At 41.6% G+C, this 20,952-nt stretch overlaps 1 protein-coding gene across 2 annotated transcripts in view; it reads right to left on the bottom strand.

Moving 5' to 3' along the window:
* The window catches only part of myo1ea (myosin IEa), a 50,034-nt gene that overhangs the window by 15,784 nt on the left and 13,298 nt on the right, over positions 1 to 20,952 (bottom strand). For both annotated transcript variants that reach the window (XM_086183782.1, XM_086183781.1), the window contains exons 2-13: positions 19,083 to 19,226; positions 16,840 to 16,929; positions 14,709 to 14,803; positions 9,405 to 9,492; positions 7,475 to 7,564; positions 6,564 to 6,695; positions 6,138 to 6,272; positions 5,742 to 5,874; positions 1,648 to 1,844; positions 1,479 to 1,559; positions 775 to 861; positions 577 to 660 (exon numbers count right to left, since the gene is read on the bottom strand). In XM_086183782.1, the coding sequence (XP_086039908.1) occupies positions 577 to 660; positions 775 to 861; positions 1,479 to 1,559; positions 1,648 to 1,844; positions 5,742 to 5,874; positions 6,138 to 6,272; positions 6,564 to 6,695; positions 7,475 to 7,564; positions 9,405 to 9,492; positions 14,709 to 14,803; positions 16,840 to 16,929; positions 19,083 to 19,226 (1,356 nt within the window). The remainder of the gene's footprint in view (positions 1 to 576; positions 661 to 774; positions 862 to 1,478; positions 1,560 to 1,647; positions 1,845 to 5,741; positions 5,875 to 6,137; positions 6,273 to 6,563; positions 6,696 to 7,474; positions 7,565 to 9,404; positions 9,493 to 14,708; positions 14,804 to 16,839; positions 16,930 to 19,082; positions 19,227 to 20,952) is intronic.

The following is a 20,952-nucleotide window of genomic DNA, read 5'->3' as shown; positions in this document are numbered from 1 at the left end:
ACTCAGTCTAGAGTCAGAATGACGACAAAATTAGCAATTTTGATGGAGTTTCTTTTGATTCAACACAATGTTTCTTGACATACAAAAAAACAACAAATTCTCATCTCCAGCAAAAAAGGCTTCAGCCCTGGTTGTCCGTGATTTAGCAGAATGCATCCAAATCTTGGTAAGACTTCAAAACCATATTTGGAGGAGAGGGAAGCGACAGACTCACACAACTGTTGTTTGTGCAGATCAATTTTTTGTTTTTATTAGAAATGTATTTTTGCATGCTGAGGTCTCTTTTTGTATTGTATTTGAACTTATTCTTTAATAGCACTGATAATGTCTTCACTGTTTGTTCGTCTGTCTGTCAGCATAATACAAAATTTCACCAAACTTGGGGTGGGCTAAAGATAATCAAATTCAATTTTGGGACAGCTTTTTAAAGTGTTTCTGTCAATTGTGTTTATGATAAGTTATTGCAGAATGTGGCTTTCGTTTTTAAAATAACAGATGAGAGACTTTGGAATCTTTTCTGTCAACAAGATTGAGCACAGTTGTTGCACACAGTTTGTCAGTTAAATATGTTTATACTTTGCTCTCGATGAGATCACACACGATCTTGTTGTTGAAGTACTCGATAGGAGTCCACTTGATGCCCTCCTGAACGTACTCCTCCTGCAAAGACATAAGAGCAGCAGATTCAGGATACAAATCAACTACGCTAGAAAGATCAAATGGATCAAACAAACAATAGACCAAAAAGATGAGAAATCTACGGAGGAACGTCACCTGCTCGGCCTTCAGAGTCAGCTCAATGAATATCTGCTGCAGCTTTTCATTCACAAAGTTGATGCAGAACTGTTCAAATCCGTTTTTCTAACGAGGAGACAACATGGTTATTAAACTCCACACAGGCTAAGTGAACTTGAGCTGAATGTGGATATCCTGTGAGCTCAATGGGCTTTGTTTGCAGTGGGAGCTAGAAGCAGACGGCCAGTATGAGAGGAAGGGTCACATTGTACAATTCACAGCAGATACAATGGACCTTCGGCCTGAGCCGATGTGTTGGTGGTCTGCATCTTCCTGTCTGATGACCTGTGGTCACCAAAATACAGCAGACCTTTTCTTACATTGTAAAAAGAGAGAACCTTCAAACTGGAGGACAAAGAAAGCTGCTGGAGCTGACGCTAACAGTTGGGACGCCACATTAGAGCTCAAACCAAAATATTACAAGAAACAAAACACATTTTAGTTTGTCCAATCCCATCAACAACTTTGGCTCATTAAGCAAACTAAACAAACACATAATCTGATTAGACGGCATGCTGGAGTCTGCTGTCTCAATCAGGAGATGGAGCGTAATCCCCATACTTTATAAATGAGTCTTATCCTTTGTGTTAATCTATTTAAATGTCCAGTGTTTATACCTGTTAATCTAATTTGTGTGATGCTGTAGCCATGTGTCAGCTTGTAAAACAACCCAAAACACTTACTTGGAAAATTTCAAATCCATAAATGTCCAACACGCCAACATTTAACTCCTGATGATCCTTCACCATGGCTTTGTTGATGGACTGAAAACAAAGACGAGGACGTGTTATCACGGCTTTTATGCCATTCTAGTACTGAGGCACTTTCAGATCCACAAACACGGCGTCTTACCTCCACCAGGAAGTCGAACACGCGTGAGTGCAGGGCTTTGGAGAGGGCGTCCCGCGTGTAACAAGCCTGCTCTACGTTCAACGTCACGTCAATTGACTCGAGCGCACTTCCCCACTTACTGTCCATCTTCCGGCTGGTCAGTTTCTCCTTCAGACGGTTCTGGTCAATTCCAAGCAAAAATGCAGGAAAGGCTAGAACTGTAAAAAAGAATAGAGACAGAAATGGAGGAGATACAAATTTAATGTAACATGCTTCAAATGCCAAGTCTACATCCATATAATCCTGCATTAATTCATACATAGATACACTTTATTCTCATTACTGCAGCTGTAAGCTATTTTGATGAAATTTGATGTGATGGAAAAGATATAAGCTTGCTAGCACAGAGACATTTCACTGACAAATATACAACTCAAATTGGGGATAACATTTGTAGACGAATGTACTTTTGAATATCAGGGAGGTCCACAGAGGTGCCTCTTTTAGAGCTCTACCCCTTCCTGTTTTTATTCTGTTACATCTTAAATTAAGCTAAAGGCATTATAATTTGAGTTGACGGTGTCCTTTTAAATATTTAAAAGGAGAACCAACGTAAAATATGGATGTTCTCTGGAGTTGTGGGAGATAAATTATGAAATGGTCTCAATTATGAGCTGAAATTAAGTGGCTCTTTCTTGACGTTCAAAAAAGTCTTGAAAAAAAAGGAAAACAGTTTAGCATTAAAAAATATTTTTAAGTAACATAATCAATAATTGTGATTAAATTTTGACATCAATTAAATCTTCATTCATTCATTAAAAATGTAAGAACCCAGGGAACACATAACAGAAACAATACATCTCAAGAAACATTGGAGTAAATCAGGATTTAGGTCTAGCCATTGAAAAAAAAAAAAGAAAAGGGTGTTGAGCACACAGCCGATCCTTCGCCCCGACCTGGCGTTGATGCCGTCCCCTGGGAGCCCCTCCCTGCCTTATTACAGTGACTCATTTCCCCTAGAAGGAAATGGCTCTCAGGCCTGCAGATTCGCTGTGTCTGGGAATGCATCAGACCACTGCAGTAGCTCGCCATCTAGGATTTGAGGGTGTGACTGACCATATGCCAGCTTTAATCATAGGAAAAATCATTCTTTGTGTGAGGCAGGAGAGGTATGGATTGCATACGATTGCCAAAAGGCTGTTGCACAAGCAGCTCATAGACTTCTCACTGAGAGGAAATTTGTTAGTCAAAGTGGCAGCGAAATAAGAGTGGGTGCTGTCAGGGAGAGGTGACGATCCTGTCACTCGCTGCTGTGACACTGACTCGTCTTTAAAACAACATTTAAACGATGGAGGTTTATATTCTTTAGGGTGACACAGAATTAAAAGGGTCAACCCTGCGGCATAAAATGCATCTTTAACACATCAAATTATCGCTGCCCATTCCAAAAAGAGATGAACAAACCCGCAGTGAATGGACGAGATATTCCTGTTCACATCTGGAGGCAACTGTGAAATCCTCCTTAACTACTTCCTGCATAGCTTCTTCTAAAAGATTTCATCCAGAGAGTCGGATGAGAACGTAAATACCAGTCCATTCAGGCCATCCTCCAGTACCCGTCTGGCCCTCAGACTTCACTATAACATCTAAGCTAGCTTGTCTGTGAAACACAAGACACACACACACACGCAAAAATCACACAACACAACCCATCTGTCACCGCAACCTGATTTGAGGGTGAGCATGCACTTGTTGCTCTCTGCACAGATAAGCAGGTCAATGCTCAGTTGACTAAATTAGACTACAGAGGTCATTAAAGCTATTTTAAAATATCATGACAAACACGTAGATAAAAGAAGGGCTGTGAGGTTTAGTTGTGGTGACGCTGGGGTCATTCATTGGTGGCCACATCCTTTAAGTGTCATTTTTTATTTGACACAGAATTTATAACTACTCCAAAACCCCACGTCAAAATTCCACTGGGTTTTAGACACAGGAACCCATGAAGATGCTAACTCCTGGGTTGGCCTACAAAAATACATCATCCCTGTATCACTCTATATTAATAAAACCTACCAAAACAAATCTAGTAGTATAGCTGTAGTAAGACACACACACACACACACACACACACACACACACACACACACACACACACACGCACACACGCACACACACACACACACACACGAGTGAAAGATCCTTCCAACAACCACCCAACCAGTTAACTCCTGTCTAAATAATTTGATAAAAGTCGCCTCAATATTCCTTCAACAAGCGATGACTCGCTGAGGGTGTGGATGAAGTGGCCTGTTCTGGCTCCACATGTGGACTGGGACGATCTGGATATGTGCAACACACTGCAGTTAAAAGCACACAGGAAGTGAGACCAGAGTGAACAGGAAAGGCCAAGATTATGAAGTGCGGCTGTTATGTCTGCATGGAACAGACCAAGGCTTTGTACGCTGGCAACTGCACCTCATCTGCATCACAGACCGGACAGTTCTGGGATCGTGGCAGACACAGCAAGAGAAGGACAGAGAAGGGAAAAAGAAAAAAGGGAGAAAATAATAAAACAAGGCAGGAAAAGGCATGAGAGAAGGCGACAGAAGGAGAAGTATTTTTCCAAGTAATTTTTGCCTCTGACCTTCAAGAATAGTGTTTTATTTTCTGGTAATCTAGCATGGCCTGGATGACTCCAGACAGTGTTGGCCGCAGCCTTGCATCAACACAATAAAACTTAAGGGAGTGAAAGTGGTGAGAGTGAAATATCCTCCAAAAACAACCTTAGAAGGGCAGCTCAGGACTCTAAAGAATGTCAAGAAGACAAGAGAGACATTCATACAGGCAAGAAGAAGAAGAGATTTACAAGATCCAGGTCTCAACCTGATTATCAGCAACGGCGTCTTCAGCCTCAGTCCCCTCCACCACAGACACATGTGTTTCTAGACCTAGCAGCAGGGCTCTGGGAGATAGCAGTATCAATCAGTCTGACAGTCTTTTCACCACTTCTGTCCAGACAAGAAATATGGTGGCATGTGTGGGACAGATGAGCTCTGACAATTTATTCAGACATCCACTGTCCCCCTGAGGTTAAATCCTGAAGATTGTGGTGGCCTCCAGTCCTCAAGTCACCGGATAAACAGCTTATACTGCAGGCGGATCGCCGCAGAGTATGGCATACTCATCTCGGTGAACCACAACAATTTAAATTAAATAATCTAATCACGTACATAGCGAGTATGTACTCCAAGATCTTTGCTGTTACTATCAGGGAGCATATTTTGTCCCCTGTGGACGTGGGTTCAAGACCAGGGTGGGATGTCTACCTTCTCCCTTTGCTACAACATCAAATGATAAGCGTTTCCAATGACAGCTGGACGACGTTCACCATAGCCTCCTTTTTTAATGTTGAGTGAAAATTGTAAAAATGTAAGCTAAGCCAGCAGATAGCAAATGTTAGCTTCATCACCCAGGAACGGGTGTGCAACACACCACTAAGAATACTAGATTGTTTTCATTAATTTATGTTAATATCAGTTTTGTTCCACCAAAGTAAAAAGTTTCATTCATCGGTATGTGTTAGAATATCATGACATATTTACTTATTGATTTTTATTTCAGTCTACGTGAACGTGGGCCTACTGCAATGCAGCGCGAATTATTCAGTAATTAATTATCTATTATTAATCAAGTGCAAATATTAAATTGTTCAGCCAAAATCTTGGTGGTTTCAAGGGGGATAATAAATATCTATGCAAAATATTGCACAAAATCCCCAGCATGATATATTGAATCACATGTATATATTTTTCTGCTAATGTAAAATTTGACATAAATTAAAAAAAAACTTTTATTAATTCAAAATGGCCACTCTGCAGTACCCTCAAGGCCCATCGGGGTTAAACTCGTCTCTGTACTGAGGGCACTCAGATGGCAGGTCTCGCCCCCAAGGCCAGAGTAATAAAACAGTTCTTCATTATGTTAAACAGATCTGCCACAAAAAACTGAATGGCTTCTTCTTCGGTTCGTGCTACAACCCTCCACCAAGTTTGACTGAAACCAGTCAGTTGGTTTTTGTGTGTATCTCAGCTCAAGTATGTGATCCTACTTACACTCTTCACTCTCCACAGCAGCATAGTTGCCTGCTTCCTTGAAACTGATATTCCCCAGGTGCAAGACTCCAGCTACAATCTGAAGCACCATAGCCTGGTCCTCCGCTGAGATGCCGATGACTTCCATGGCATGCTGGGAAAACAAAGGAAAAGATCATGCTAAATCAGGAGCGCTAATGTGGGTTTACTGACTCCTGCAGCACCTACATGCGGCTCGTGTCCTCTAATTACTCCTGTTGTGGTTTGACTGATAAACAAAAACAGGAGGAGAACGTTGGAAAAGAAAACAAAGGAAGGCGGGGAGGGAGAGAAAGGAATGTAACTGGAATACTGGGAGGAGATTCACAGACACGCACACACATCAGCGAGGGCATAAAGTAAAGAATCTGAAAGTACCATCGTCTCCTGGAAGTCGCTCTTGTCATTGATGTCGTCCACTTTGTAGGACCCCGACTGGTTGAGGTAACTGTAGTAATCCAGGCTGGTGATTCCCAAGCTGCTCTTCTGCTCTCCGCTTGCTCCTTCTATCAACTGTAAACACAAATAGCATTATATAACAACGCCTGCAGCAACGACAGACATGTAACTCTTATCCATGTTCCTATTTCTATTATATGAAAACAGTTCACTGAAAAGCCTTGAACTCCTCTATCTCTTCCCGCGGCCCCTAAAGCCAAACACATTGGAAACAGATTGACCTGCTTCCTGGAGCCAAACGATACATCTATTCCAGCATGTCCTGAAATCCCCTCACAGACCCTCTTCACGAGCCTAATGTTTCCTCAAAAAAGTAAAGTAAAATAAAATAAAAGTACCCCTCACCTGATAGAATATATGGAAACTCCTTTCTCCAGGATTCCTCATAACGACACGAGACTTCTCCAGAAGGAAGTTGGAGATTTTCCCCCCGTCGGGTTCGCCACCGGAGCTGAACTGGATCTCAAAGTATTTGCCCTGATGGATTAAAGTGTCTTTTATCCATATTGGAGTGCATGAAGCTTAATGTTGTAGAGTTGTGTGTGTTTATTGCTCTTTTCTTCTTGGACAAGCCTGTAATGTAATATGTGCTCTAGTCCCATTCAAGCTGAGAACGGAACATAGATGCTATTTATCCAAAGAGACGACCTCAAAATAGTCATCTCAGGCCATTAGTGCCAAACCAAATCTATTTCCTTAAAGCTAAACCTAAATTTAAACCAACTGTTGAAACAATACTGTGAACCATAACTTTTACCACTTAACCAATAAACTCAGCAGAAAAAAGTTCTGTACGGATACATTTTCTACAATGTGTTTGCACTTAATTTCAGGTCCTTGCTGATCAACTTCCTATGGAGGACGTGCCTCGTCGGTTCTGCATGTGTGTCTTTCTGTAGAGTGTGTCCTAAGAGTACAGTTCTGGTTAACCAGAATACACATGAGGTTTGCAGCCTCATGCAATAAAAAAAGAAAACAGAAGAAAAGCTGTTACTGTAAGTCTTTGTTTTCCAAAGTCGCAGTTGGATTCCAAAGAAAAGCTGAACCCTCAAATTATTGGAGGCTAACTAGTACCTAGCGCAGTCGAGGATTTCCATTGTAAGCCAGTTCTCCTTTTCAAAAATCGCTGTTCCTTTTGCATGTAGGTTTATATTCTTGTTTACCTTCACATTTGCTTTGTTGGCCAGGAGTACTTTTAAATTGTTTCTACTGCTAGTGAACAATATTAGGTTCTCTGGACAGACAAAACAGCTTACAAATCTGCTGGAGTTGTTGTTCCTCACAGTCTTGGCGTTACCGAAGGCCTCCAGTAGCGGGTTGGACTGCAGGATGATATCTTTGACGTGCTGCGAAGAGACAGAAGCAGTGAGCTGTTGGTGACGTCACACACGCAGTCTGAGTAGCAGGTAGAGACACTGCACTCTTCACACCCTCACTAGCAGTCTGGTGATTATGACTCTGGAACTTTCTACTCACTCACACACACACACACACACACACACACACACACGCACGCACGCACACACACACACAAAATCTGGAGGACATCTTTCCTGTGAGCCATCTGTATGTCAGAAACACATGAGTTTTAAATCAGTACAGCAGATGCAGCTATTCTCACTTGGACCCATTTATACACAGAAATGAAGTGGAAGTTATTTCGTGGAATCTTGTGAGCTCCTAAACTTAGTCCTGTATGAGAGGAAAAAATAAACACTGCAGTCACACTTCTTCACACAGCTATTTTTATCAAAAAATAAAAGAAAATTCTCATAGGCTAACCATGCTGGTTCATTCTGCCCTAACCAGACCAGATGATCACTAGTTAGCTTAGCGCAATGAATGATAGTGGATGGGAAGCGTTAGCAAACCTCAGTGTAAAGCCATCAAATACACTGTTCTCCAAAATGTTTTTAGCTTACGTGAATGTAACTATGGTTGTGCATTATATTCTTTATGAAATAACCATTGAAAACTACAAGAAATTGGAGTTTTAGGATCAGACAGTCGGAACTACTTTCTAGACTGGGCACAGCTATTCGTCGCATCACCTAAAAAAAGTCTGAGAGGAGCAAGTGCTACTCCTGATCATGACGGACTTTTAAAGAGAAAATAACTACTTCTGGATGAACCAAGATTCTATTTGATTGCTTTTGATGGAGGTATGCTAACATTTTCTACCCATTACCATTCACTGCGCTAAGCTAACTAGCAGTCAGCTGGTCTCTGTGGATCTCAACCCACTACTGTATGCACAGAGGGGAGAGGGATACCTGTCTTCTTGTCTGGTTCTGGAGAGGACAGCAAGTAATGTATTACGGTATTTGCCCCAAAATGAGCATGTTGCTTTAAAAAAATGTGAATCTTCATATTGTGGTTATTCATTTTATCAAGCAATCTATTTAGTTGAGCATTGTAATATTCAAATGAATACTGTCAGACCGTTGTTATCAAATGAAAAATTGTAAACATGTGAACACAAAGACACACACACACACACACACACACACACACACACACACACACACACACACACACACACACACACACACACACACATAAAACATTACACAAGACTGCCAGCGCTGTACTGCTCATATCACACAGGGTGTGAAGACCTGGAAGGAACCATGTGAACAGGAAATAGCTCTTGAGGATGCAAGGTGTCAAAGTGTGAGGAGTTTATTTTATTATTTTAAACACATCACATTAATATCCAACTTGCTACTCTGAACACTTACTAGCGTGGGAGAGTTGGGTCTCTCACGGGAGTCAGAGTTTAAACCCTACCACTGATTCAAATCTGAAACAGAGAATGATTTCTGATGTTTCCTGGGAGGAAGATGCCCTGTTCAGATTACATATAAAATAATCCTGCTGCCATCATGGCGCAGGCATTTCCTCATTAAAATTTAGATCTTTATCAGGCTTAGAGTGGTACATCTGCTGGTTTGGGGTGCCAGATGGTCAAAGAGGGCGCTCATCATAGGGTGTGAGGATGAGGAGCTCCCAAGGAGGTCTGAGAGCAGGTCTGAACCAGCCACAGGCTGTTTGATTCCAACAAGTCAGACATGACATGATATATGATGTATAATTTGTGAATTATTCTGCATTATGATGTATTATTTTAACCTTTTTTAACCAGATCTCTTACAAACCATCGGGAGACAAAGGAACTCCTCTCACCTGGACTCTGGGTCCCCCTCCAGACACTCTGGAGATGTAGCTCATGATGTATTTAGCTGCCACAGTCTTACCTGCGCCACTCTCCCCGCTGAAAAACAAAACAAATTTCAGGCACACGTCTTTCCTCATACATGGAATTATTGAAGTTCATCTGCTGAGTAACAGCATGTGACATGTGAGTAAACGCTGAGACGCCACCTTAAGTGATTCATGCAGACTTGGATGGTTTTAGGTATTTTAACAATTTTCTCTGGAGTGAGCAGTTATGAGATATGAATGACACCCCCCCCCCCAAAAAAAACCCTCAAAACCTCAGAGTCTATTGAGACCCATTCTCACAGCTTGATCCACCTCACAGAGCACTAAGACATTGTTCACATGTGTTTTGTATGAAAAAAAAAAGAAAAACCAAAAGAAAATAAGACATTCAACACATGTTGTGAGCACTGACATGAAAACACTTCAAAACTGCTTTTGATTAATGGGTTTTGATTCTGTCTTCTTCCAGACATACCTCAAGAATAACAATAATGGTTATCATATAAAGCTGCATGGTGGTGCAGTGGTCAGCACTGTGGCCTCACAGCAAGAAGGTTCCGGGTTCGAGTCCCGGCTCCAGCACGGGATCTTTCTGTGTGGAGTTTGCATGTTCTCCCCGTGTCTGTGTGGGTTCTCTCTGGGTACTTCGGCTTCTTCCCACCATCCAAAGACATGCAATTTGGGGACGAGGCTGATTGATACTCTAAATTGACCGTAGGTATGAATGTGAGAGTGAATGGTTGTTCGTCTCTCTATGTTGGCCCTGCGATGGACTGGCGACCTGTCCAGGGTGAACCCCGCCTCTCGCCCGTTGACGCTGGGATAGGCTCCAGCCCCCCCCGCGACCCTTAACGTGTAGGAATAAGCGGAAGATGACGATGGATGGATGGTTATCATATAGTGCTAAAAAAAAGAATAAATGAATAAGTAACAGTTTAACGACTGTTTGTAACTGTTTACCACCTCGAGCTCGAATATCAGTGCTAAAGATGTGAGAGTCAAGCTGTGCCCGCACTTGAAAACTATCAAAAAAACTGTTTAACACTAACGCCTGTAAGACAATAAAACAAACTATTTTACATGTCATCAGGCCCAGTTACCTCAGTAAAAGAATTTATTTCGCTCTATTATCTTTTATGTTGGACATGTTGACGGCGCGGTTATGTCAGTGAATCAAAAACACTCAATCTGAATGAAATGAAAAAAATGGAACAGAGATAACTTCACCTGCAAATGGGAGATATTTCACATACTTCCTTTAGACAAAAAAATACTTTCACCTTTCAACTCTAATATGGAATGTTGTCAATCAGCCACACAACTCTGCTTTCATTCCTTTGAGGCAACTGATAATACTTCTGTAATACTGCAAAACTGTGGCTATCATAATAGGCTACTGGGAAAATCTCGCACTGTGTCAACACGACTCAAATGTGAGGATTGTACGTGAAACATTTTTGGAATCTGACTGTTAATCAAGTTACACTGAGTCTTGGCTTGACTTTATTATTAGCATGTTTGATGAAGGCAGGTGGACCCCAGACCAGGCTACAGCAGACAAGCAGGTGCTAAGAGACCTGCACCAGGAACAGATCTGCTAACTAACCTGACAGATGAACTGATTAAGCTGACAGGCTCAGATACCAGGACTCATAACTAATGACTAATGAGGCAATGAACAACAGGTGGTAGTACATGCAGGCAGGAAAGGAGCTGATTGGACAATAGGAACGAGGGCCGGCTGATTAACTGATAAGATACAGGTGATCAAGGGGACACACACACAGACACACACACACACACACACACACACACACACACACACACACACACACACACACACACACACACACACACACACACACACAAAGGCAGGAAGTTAAACAAACCATGACACAGGAGGGAAGTGATTACAAATTAAAACAGGAAGTGACTACGATAGAAAATAAAATACAACAGGCACATTCAGGACAAACCAGGATAATAAGACGAAAACGACAATCAACAGGGACTGATGCCTGACACATCTGGATAAAACTTAAATGTAATAAAGTCAGTACACTTATGAAGAAATAAATAAATAAATACCTCCTCCAAGTACAGATTGTTTGTGAGAAAGGACCTGAGATGCAATTAAAAACTGCCCTGGGTCTCCCACTCTAAGGGTTATGGGCATCTTTCTGCTCATTCCAAACAAAAAAATGATGAACTTGAACAATCTCATTAGAATTGTTGAATTAACAGGTGAACTTCCAGCTTCCACCTCCTGCTCTCACTGAAGGAATAATTCAGAATCGAACCTGCAACAGGTCACAGCACATCTGGCCAGATGGGTGCTACCGTAATAAGGACATTAATTCAGTTAAGTCAAATCTACAGATCGTTTCCCTCCATCTGTCTTCCCACGCCCTACGCTCGTCTATTTTTCCTCGGTGCCGTTCACGTTGCCAGGGTCGTACTTACTCTGACATATGTGGTTTGGCAGTGGCTAACAGTGGAGTCTGTTTTTCTTCTGTGCCTTAAAGTAGCGTCAGGTTGGTAATGCCTCTGTTGAGAAACACAGCTGCAGACTGTTAGGGGGGCTGCCAGAGGAAGTCATGGGAGCCACTCTATTACACTGCACTCTCTATATGGTTTTAACCCTCCCCCCCATACACCACCTCAGCTCTGTCTGGCCTACACACTCAAGTAACAAGAAGTAGTGTGTGTGTGTGTGTGGGTGGGGGGGGGGAGGTAAACATGCTGAGTTTGAGTTTCAGCTATTCTCTGAAGGTTATTTTCAGCGCAAAGTGGTGGGAAGCTCATTGTTGTGGTGCTCTGATGCTGGAGGCTTTGTGAACTTCCGCTGAGATTTATTAACCAAACAAGGACATGAGTAAAGCATTAACTTTCACAAATCATCAGTGACATCAGCCGGCAGAGTGACGCAGCATCAACGCCGTCCATTCCCCCCGCAGAGAGGAGAACGTTCACTTTGGGCTGATGGGAGGAGAGTGTGGAGTGAATTGCTGTGGTTAATTTGTTCAAGCAGATTTTATGAAAAAAAAAATGGATAAAGCTGTGGAATAGGCAGGAGACTTCTGTGTAATCATCCATCGTGCAGGTTTTACCCTCTGGGGATTTGGATCAGTGCACCTAACATGTAGCGAAGTAATCAGCAGGAAAAACTTGTTTCATCCACCAAATAAATGTTTACAAGTTTATACCTGGAAACATAAACTTAACACCATCAAGTCCCATCAGTTCTCACATCAAGTCCTGAGTCCTTAACTTCCAAGTCCAAGTCAAATCTCATGTTTCTTATTTGTTTTCATCTCTGCCTGAGGGATCAGGACCTTACGGTGCATAACATGATGCAATTCAACAGACAAACAATAAATTCGAACTAACTACTGTACCTCAAAGTACACACAGCTTTTGGTAACAGCGCCTCCTTTATCATTATATTACTTGCACACTGAAGTGGAGTGTTCACTGATATGCCTCAGCCTCTGAACGCCTGCTGTGTAAATCCTGCGGGAGTCAGACATTTGGGCGTTGCTAGAATACGGCGTCCAAACTGCTGAGCAGGTCATTTTATAATCATTATGCATTGAAAAAAAATTCAGAAAAATAATATCAAGGTTGGAAATTGGCCAAGAGAATGAAATAGGTAGAGGGGAATTTAGGCTTAAAGGAATATGGTAAAAACCTTTTTCAAAATATCGGGCTAATCATGCAAATAACTGTTACGCAAACAAAGTAATGTAAAGGAAATCTTTCATTTGCAAACTAAACTGAGAGTGACACAATTGTTTCACGTGCAAATATAGATCCCTAATTTAAAATCAAACACAAATGAAAAGGTTAAATACCTCATGCATGTGTCCCTTGTGAGTTACACCCTCTGACTAAACCTGTTTTGTTTTTACCAGACATTAAAAAGGATCTTGGCAATCTTTCAGTACACATCGTTCTGTTACAAGAAAAGCACAGTCGAGTCAGAAAATTAGCTTACGGTTGTTCAATTAAAAACATGGATCCGGCAAACACCAAATAACGCTGATTTTCTGTAGGATGACAGGAGACCACCAGTGAAAATCGTGAGAAACTATCAACCAAACCAAGGATTAATGATGTGAAGATGTTCGGTCTATCAGATGGGGATTTCCAAATGCATTGCACCTTAATATCTTCGAATATCTTATTCTGATTTCCATAAAAAAATGATTTGACAGAACCATAAAATATGAAAATGTAGAGAGCGGCGCCATAATTTCCCAGCAGGAACAGTGAAAACTGTCTACCTCTTAATACTTAATTCCCCTTACGGTTCACTCCCACATTTTCTTAGTAAACCAGTAAAAGAGCTAACACAGGCCAAAGCTGACCGCATTGCCCGGCCAGCAGTTCACAGCAGCCTTTGTTTGCTGAGACCTGGTTCATCATAAAACCACTTCCATGCCTTTGTTTGCTGATTTAGTCGATCACAAAATCCACCTCAATGCCTTTATGTGGGAACCTGAACTAGCAACTGCTCGCTGTCCAAACAACAGGCTAAAGTGCTGAAGCAGGGGTCATTCCTCATGAGGTAAGCACTATAGGCTGCTCAGGTGACCGGAGGATAAAGCCCCAATCATGACACAACACTCTTGTCAGTGTCCAACTAAAACATTCAGAAAGCAGAGTATTTAAAAAGTCCAGGAATCCAGTGAGAGAGAGAGAGAGAGACAGCGAGAGAGAGAGAGAGAGAGAAAGTGATGCTGGGCCGAGGATAACACAGGTGTTCTTCCTGTTTTTTTAATCTTGAAAGCAGGAAATCCCAAAAATAGGCAGTATAACGAAGACTTTGTCTCTAGCTCACATCCCGACTCCACATCCAGCTGTTAGACATGTTTTGCTTCCACATACTTGTACTTAATCGCAGCTGAAAATGATATGATGGAATACCAGAGAAGAAACACGTCACTCTCGGTCAATCAGCTGTACCCAAAGATGCGGTGGAACCTGTTTGGTTTGTTCTCCTGTTCCCCTCCCAAACATTATTATGACCTGCAGAGACTCAGCTTTGTTCTATCAGCTCACAGATCACGTTCCACAGATTATCATCTCCAGCTCTTGTCTCACTCTCTCCTATTCTGGACCTGTGGCCACTTGACTAAAGGCAGAGGAAGCTTTCAACAGTGTGGTAAATTTGTAAATGCATAGTTTAATCAAATGGCATCTTTTTTGTTCGCTCTTGTCACATACCATTACATCGTGAAGAGATTCATTCCCGGGTCTTACCTGATGATGACGCACTGGTTTTCACGGTCAATCATCATGTTTCTGTACATGTTATCTGCCAGAGCGTAGATGTGTGGCGGGTTCTCATACTGCGCCTGATGGTTGTCAGAGGGAGGAGAACGAGTCAGATCACTATGATAAAATATCAGGAGACACGTTGACAAAAGCAAGGTGTGGATTCATGCAGGTGGGTGCACATTCGTCTGGGATGAGCTGACGTTCTAAATACGTGCTATTATCAGGGTGCTTTCACACCAGGCCCGTTTAATTCAGCTCAGGGCCCAAAGCGGACCAGGACCCTTGTCAAGGGGTCATCGTGTCTTCAATGAACTCTGGCCCAGTTTGTATGTTAAATGAATCTAGTCAGAACCAACTAACAGCGTATGTTTCATTTTACTTATTCATTTAACAGGGACTAACGCATAAAACATTGTACATTATTGAAGTAGTTGCCATGCATATCGGTTAATAGCCACAGCTAATTCCACAGCACCCCCTGTCCTCTGCTAGGCTTCAGTAATAAACCAGGAAGTACAGGAGTATCAAGCTTAAAACAGTAATACTACATAACAATGTGAAGAATAAAATACAGAGAAAGACAAAGTTTTAGCCTAAGCTGCTCCTGTGACCAGGTGTGCTTGCATTCTGGTGTATGGCAGAGCACACAAGCTCTATTAGTTTTTGTGGAAGGAAAAAGTAGAATACATATGCAAAAGGAAAAAAAAGTGAACTACACGGCGGTCCAGAATACAGAACTTCCTGTATCTCAACAACAAACAGAGTTAGTGTTCCCTCATCATTTGTTTCACTTGGATTTTTACCCCCTCTAAGCTAAGATTTGGTGTGGTGTTTGTGTGCTAGCAGGATTTTCTTGAAACGTGACGGGAGCCTCAGGCACATGGCGAGGAAGAAACCATTAGTTTTTGGAGTGGCTCCAAATAAAGAGGTGAACCCAGGATACTCTAAGTCACTTCTTTTGGAAAACGAATGGAAGGCTTTTGATGAAATTTGGTGGAAAGATCGGTAATAGTTCAAGGAACAAGAGATTAACTTCTGGAAGTGATCTGGATCCTGAAGACCATTCTAAGCCATTGGCAGGATATAGCTATTAGTGGTATTTTTCTCCTTGGCGGAGATATGTTCCCTATGAGTGGTATCTAGTTCTCCGTGTGAAAACAAAAGGAATCAAGGGTTAAAGACTCCAAGTTTACAACCTCATCAGCTGATGTGGACCAGAGAAAACAAACTACAGGTGTGAAAACATCCCTTAAAGTCCAAAACCAGCATAAACTGACAGTGCTATTGAAAACTGTCTATGTATTCAATGCTAGAACCTTAATATTGTCTGAATATTATTCAAAAAAAAAACAAGAGCCACACTCTCCTTGTTTAATAAAAGATCCACTTAAATGATCATCAACCTCATTTTAGTGACTCTCAGAATATGTGCAGTAATCCACAACCGAAAATGGTTCAGAGAAAATGTCTTTTTTTTTACTCTTGTTTTATTCATTTTTGTTCAGAGCTCCAACTGTAGTATATTTATACTGCAACACAATACAGACATTAGAATGTATCAAGAGACGGACTTACACGTCACGGGCTTCGCTCTCTGTTTGACAATAAGGGATATTCTGTAGACACGACCTCATCCTTTAAAATGATATACTAATCCTTCTTTGTCCATAAAGACTTGAATATCCAAGATCATAAAAAGTCCTCTGCCTGAGCACCAAAGTTGGAAAATAAAGAAAATTTGAACCCATTGTACTTATATACCAATATAATCTGCAAAAGTCGACTATTAAATTTGGCCTGTGTCAGTCAGTTAGGATTTAAAAGTGTGCTTCTGGCTCTGGGGGAGACGGCCAAGAGAGGAGGCAGACGTGAACAGGCGGCCTTATGAAGGTGCTGCCAAGCCTGCTCAATGGTTGAGTCAAGTTTCTGACAGGCAACATCTGCGCCAGCTCGCTGGAAAAGTCCACACTGAATCTATCGCAGCTCATTTCAAAGTCTTTGTTCTTCAGATAGCTTCTACAGCAACAGATGGAGGGATCCGAATCCACTTAATATACTTTAATAAGTCATCATGTATCATGTGTCCATTAAGAGAAGATGGGATGCTACTTACTGCCCCCTGATACATCTCGATTTCCTTTTCCCCGAAGTACGGCATCTGCTTGAAAGGGTTGACGGAGATGAGTACAGGGCCGATGTATGTCTGATGAGATCATTCGTTAAAGATTATAAAAGACAAACACATGAGTGAAAAAAACACATTGATATTATGACATCATATATTTTAATACAACTTTACTGATTTGATAGCAGCATAGTTTCATATACGATATTATAAAAGCAGCATTAAGTGGTTTTGCTTAGCAGCAGTGGCCTCTAGAGGTAAAAGGTGGTCAAACACAGACAGCTGGTGCTGGTGCAGAGGGTCTTCTCCTGTTGGAAAAAATTGCAAAAAAAACAACAACAACAACAACAAAATCTCAGCAAGACAAGCTGCAGAGAAACAAGTGATTTTATCAACTAAACTAGGACAGAATGCAGCAGAAACCTGTGAGTTGAAAAACTCTACATCATTCATGCTTAAGCATTACACCGAGTGATTAGCAGGAGCTAACGGTCTTTTCTTGGCATCCTCCAAAAACATCTTCCTCCTCATTTCTCTCATCACCTCATTTCTGGGCTGAGAACTTCACTGAGCTCGGACGAATGATCATTGATGCATCATGTCTTAACATCAAAATTTAACTGTTAGCTGAAGCTAAAAATGCTGCATAATCTCACTTTAACACTTTAATGTCTCATAAACAAATGGGAGGTATATGATGATATTTGGTGGAACAAGTGATGCATGTTTGGAGCCATTCTGGATCAAAATGTAATTCTGGATCCCAAAGACTGTTCTCAGCCATTAGCAGGATGCAGCTTTTATCCATCCATCCATCCATTTTCTACCGCTATTCCTGTTAAGGGTTGTGGGGGGCTGGAGCCTATCCCAGCTGCCTTCAGGCAAATAGCAGGGTTCATCCTGGACGCGTCATCAGGCCACCAACCATTCGCACTCACAGTCACACTTACGGTCAATTTAGAGTATCAATCAGCCTCGTCCCCTGTTGGATGTCTACAGACTGTGGGAGGAAGCCGAACATATGGACAATTTTAAATCCAACTCACTGAGTCTGAGTGGAATCTTGATCTACATCTTGATCTGTGAACCAGGAGACCTATATTTGATATAATAGTTGATATCTTAAAATTTGAGCATATTTTGCTGAAATTCATTGAGGAAATGTAATTTAATTAGAGGTATACGGAATAAGCTACCTGACATGGATCATGTTCTAGAATTTAAACCTATCTGTTGGGTCTCGGGAAGAAACATATGAATGGAATTTGTTGATGCTATGCTCATATTCTGCATCCACGTTGTCTGCTTGCTCTGCAGAGTTATGCGCTCTAGTTATAATAAATCACTGAATCTTACATCGCCACGATGTGAAGAGATTGTGCAGCAGAGGAGTATTTAATGATCAGGCCTAAACCTAAATAAGTATCCGGTTCTTACAAATGACAGAGAATCGGCCAACCATGTAACACCGTGAGGTTTCATGCCCTGAATCCAAAATGCTGCTCAAGGCAAATAAAGCTGCTATGGTGGGTGGCCTTCAGTGACCAACACTACTGGCAGGCAGAACTCATGCTTACTGCTATAAACTGACCAAAATCAAAGCCCTGACTAAGAGTTGACCAACCTAAAACGACCAATCGTTTCCTAAAGTTCACCCCTCCCCCCGACTGCACCACCAGTTGTTGCTCCGACAGTTCACACTATTGCTTTTCAAAGGGGGTTATTCATTCATTCATTCATTCATCCATCCATCCACTATTTTCTCATGATGAACAGCTTATGTGTGTACGTGTGTGTAGCCACAGCTGTGCACATTTGAAACCCAAACCCTCACATTTGTGCAACGAACTGAATGAAAATAAAAGCTCTCAGTGCACCAGTTTCAGCCCCCACCACAATCATAAATTACGCCGGCACAGAAAAAGATAGCGAGCGACTCTGATTCAGACAGAGTTCTACATTATGCAATCTGTTGCTCCCCAACCACCATCGCCTTCACATTCTGCACCATAGTGAGATGAAACTAGAGTAAATCTGACTTCCTTGAGAGAATGAGATCGGCCAGGGGTACAGAGAGGCCCTTTGCCCCTTCAGCTTAGCCGAGGAAGGCGTTGACCTCACTGCCTATTACTCACTGCTGCTTTAACACTGTGAGAGAGCATTCTGCAATGATGGGTAAGCTGGGATGAGACAGCACTCAACAATTTCTCGCCAAAGTGCGAGGAGGATACAAAGATGTAGTCATCCATGTATCTCTTCTTCAGGTTATCCACGATGGCGTCCTCGTTGATCTTGCTGAGCAGCACCATGTCATCCACTCCGCTGTGTTTGACATTGTGGCTCTGCCAGTGGTACCGGTAGTGCCCCCGGCTCCCCTGAAACAAAAACACACACAATGTACAATTGTTAGTTCGCACAGATGAGGTGGCGTGGACTAATCGAGAGTCTGACATCAAGGTCGCACTGCTACATGATTTGAATGGGTTGTGGCTTTAAAGCACACTGCTGGGTTTTATCACACTGTTGAGGTAATCAGACAAAATAAAAGCAGAGGGGAAAATGGTTATTATCACTCCAACAAAAACTCAGTGTGAGCACATTTTCTGATCCCAGCAGTGTGATGAGCCGGGTTAAAATAGTGCAAAGTCAGATTCCCAGAAGTGCTTTGTGTTATTTGTCCAAGTGTTAAAGATCCTTTGACCCAACTTTTTTTTCCTCCACCTCCTAACAATCTGGTTTCTGCCTGTATTTTTTTTTTTTTTTTTTAAAGCTGAGTGAGTCTCCCGAGAGCTGAGGTCATTCATCATGCGCTATGAGTCAGTGTTGTCTGGCTACTGTGGACGAGGGTCACAATGTGCTACGAAGAGTGAGTCTGTTTCTCCTGGATGGAGAACAAGTCAGAGCTACGGAGAGCATCCAGGACATTAGTCAACACACAACTTAACTCCACACTTCCTCACTAAAAAGGGAGGAAGTGTGGAGAGAGGAAGGAGCATAAACAATACTGCCAAACACAAAAAAAAGTCTGAGTACTTCCACAGCAGTCACCAACCTCATCCAGCTCAAGATCTACTGGCTCATAGAATTTGATTTTACTCACAATTCTCAGTAGCTTAGATACAACTGTCAAAGTTTTTCTGTATATATGATTAAGTTCACATTTGCATTCCGGCTGACACAACATATGTAGCAAAATACAACAAAACTCATGGCAAGTTCACACTTGAGGGGTAGGCCATGTCAAACTTGACCAAATCCAAACTCCGATGAGAAAATATGAATTTTAGAAGTTGCTTGCTTGCCATCCTGTGGAAAAATCTGACAAAACATGAGGTCATACTTTTTATGAATCGGCATCATGCTGTCATTAATTTGGCGTGATTTCTGGTCAGTTTATTGCATTAAATCGCAGCAAACATCTTTTAAAATGCTTTTCTGGATAGAGTTTGGAAACTGGGTTTGACTTTAATCCGTTTATTGTAATCAAGTCACAGCAAAATCTAAGTTGGATGCAACAGTCAATCGGGCGCTGTTCCAGGAGACAGCTGTGAAATTGGGCCAAATTCACCATTTCAACAAGCTGCGACGGTCACAGACACAATGGCGTTTAATTTTCTGACAGGACTTACTGGTACACGGCAACTTTGTGACTATTTTGGCCATGGATTGTAAGAGACAGTGTAGCTGTAGTTCATGAAAGCACATTAGCCCTACCGCACTTCCAGTGTTAAACATCGAGAGACATTTTTAGCTCTGTGTGGCAGTGTTTAGTTTTTTTCAATCAACACATTGGTAAAAATAATAAAACTTTCTATTTTTTATGAGGGAATATATGACAAAAATTACAATTTAAAAAGGTATTTCATATAGTGTGCATATTGAGAAAGCTCAACTGATTTATTTGTTTTTACCTTTACATAAAACAATTGAAAAAAAAAACTGTGGAAGGTCAGAATATTTTTGATCAAACTTATACTATTGTGGGTACACTGTGAAATTATGGCCCTCTAAAAACACAAGCTCGGCACGGAAAGAAGTAGCAAAGAACCAAAACAATCCAGTGGAAAGTCATTAACTGTAAGTTACTAAGTGGAGGAGGAG

Source organism: Aulostomus chinensis, chromosome 2 (genome assembly GCF_037954235.1).
Source record: "Aulostomus chinensis isolate RoL2024-O1b breed Wild chromosome 2, RoL_Achi_v1.0, whole genome shotgun sequence".
Taxonomy (NCBI): Eukaryota; Metazoa; Chordata; class Actinopteri; order Syngnathiformes; family Aulostomidae; genus Aulostomus; species Aulostomus chinensis.
The sequence above is the reverse complement of the archived record's forward strand: the minus strand, read 5'-3'. Positions and strand labels throughout refer to the sequence as shown.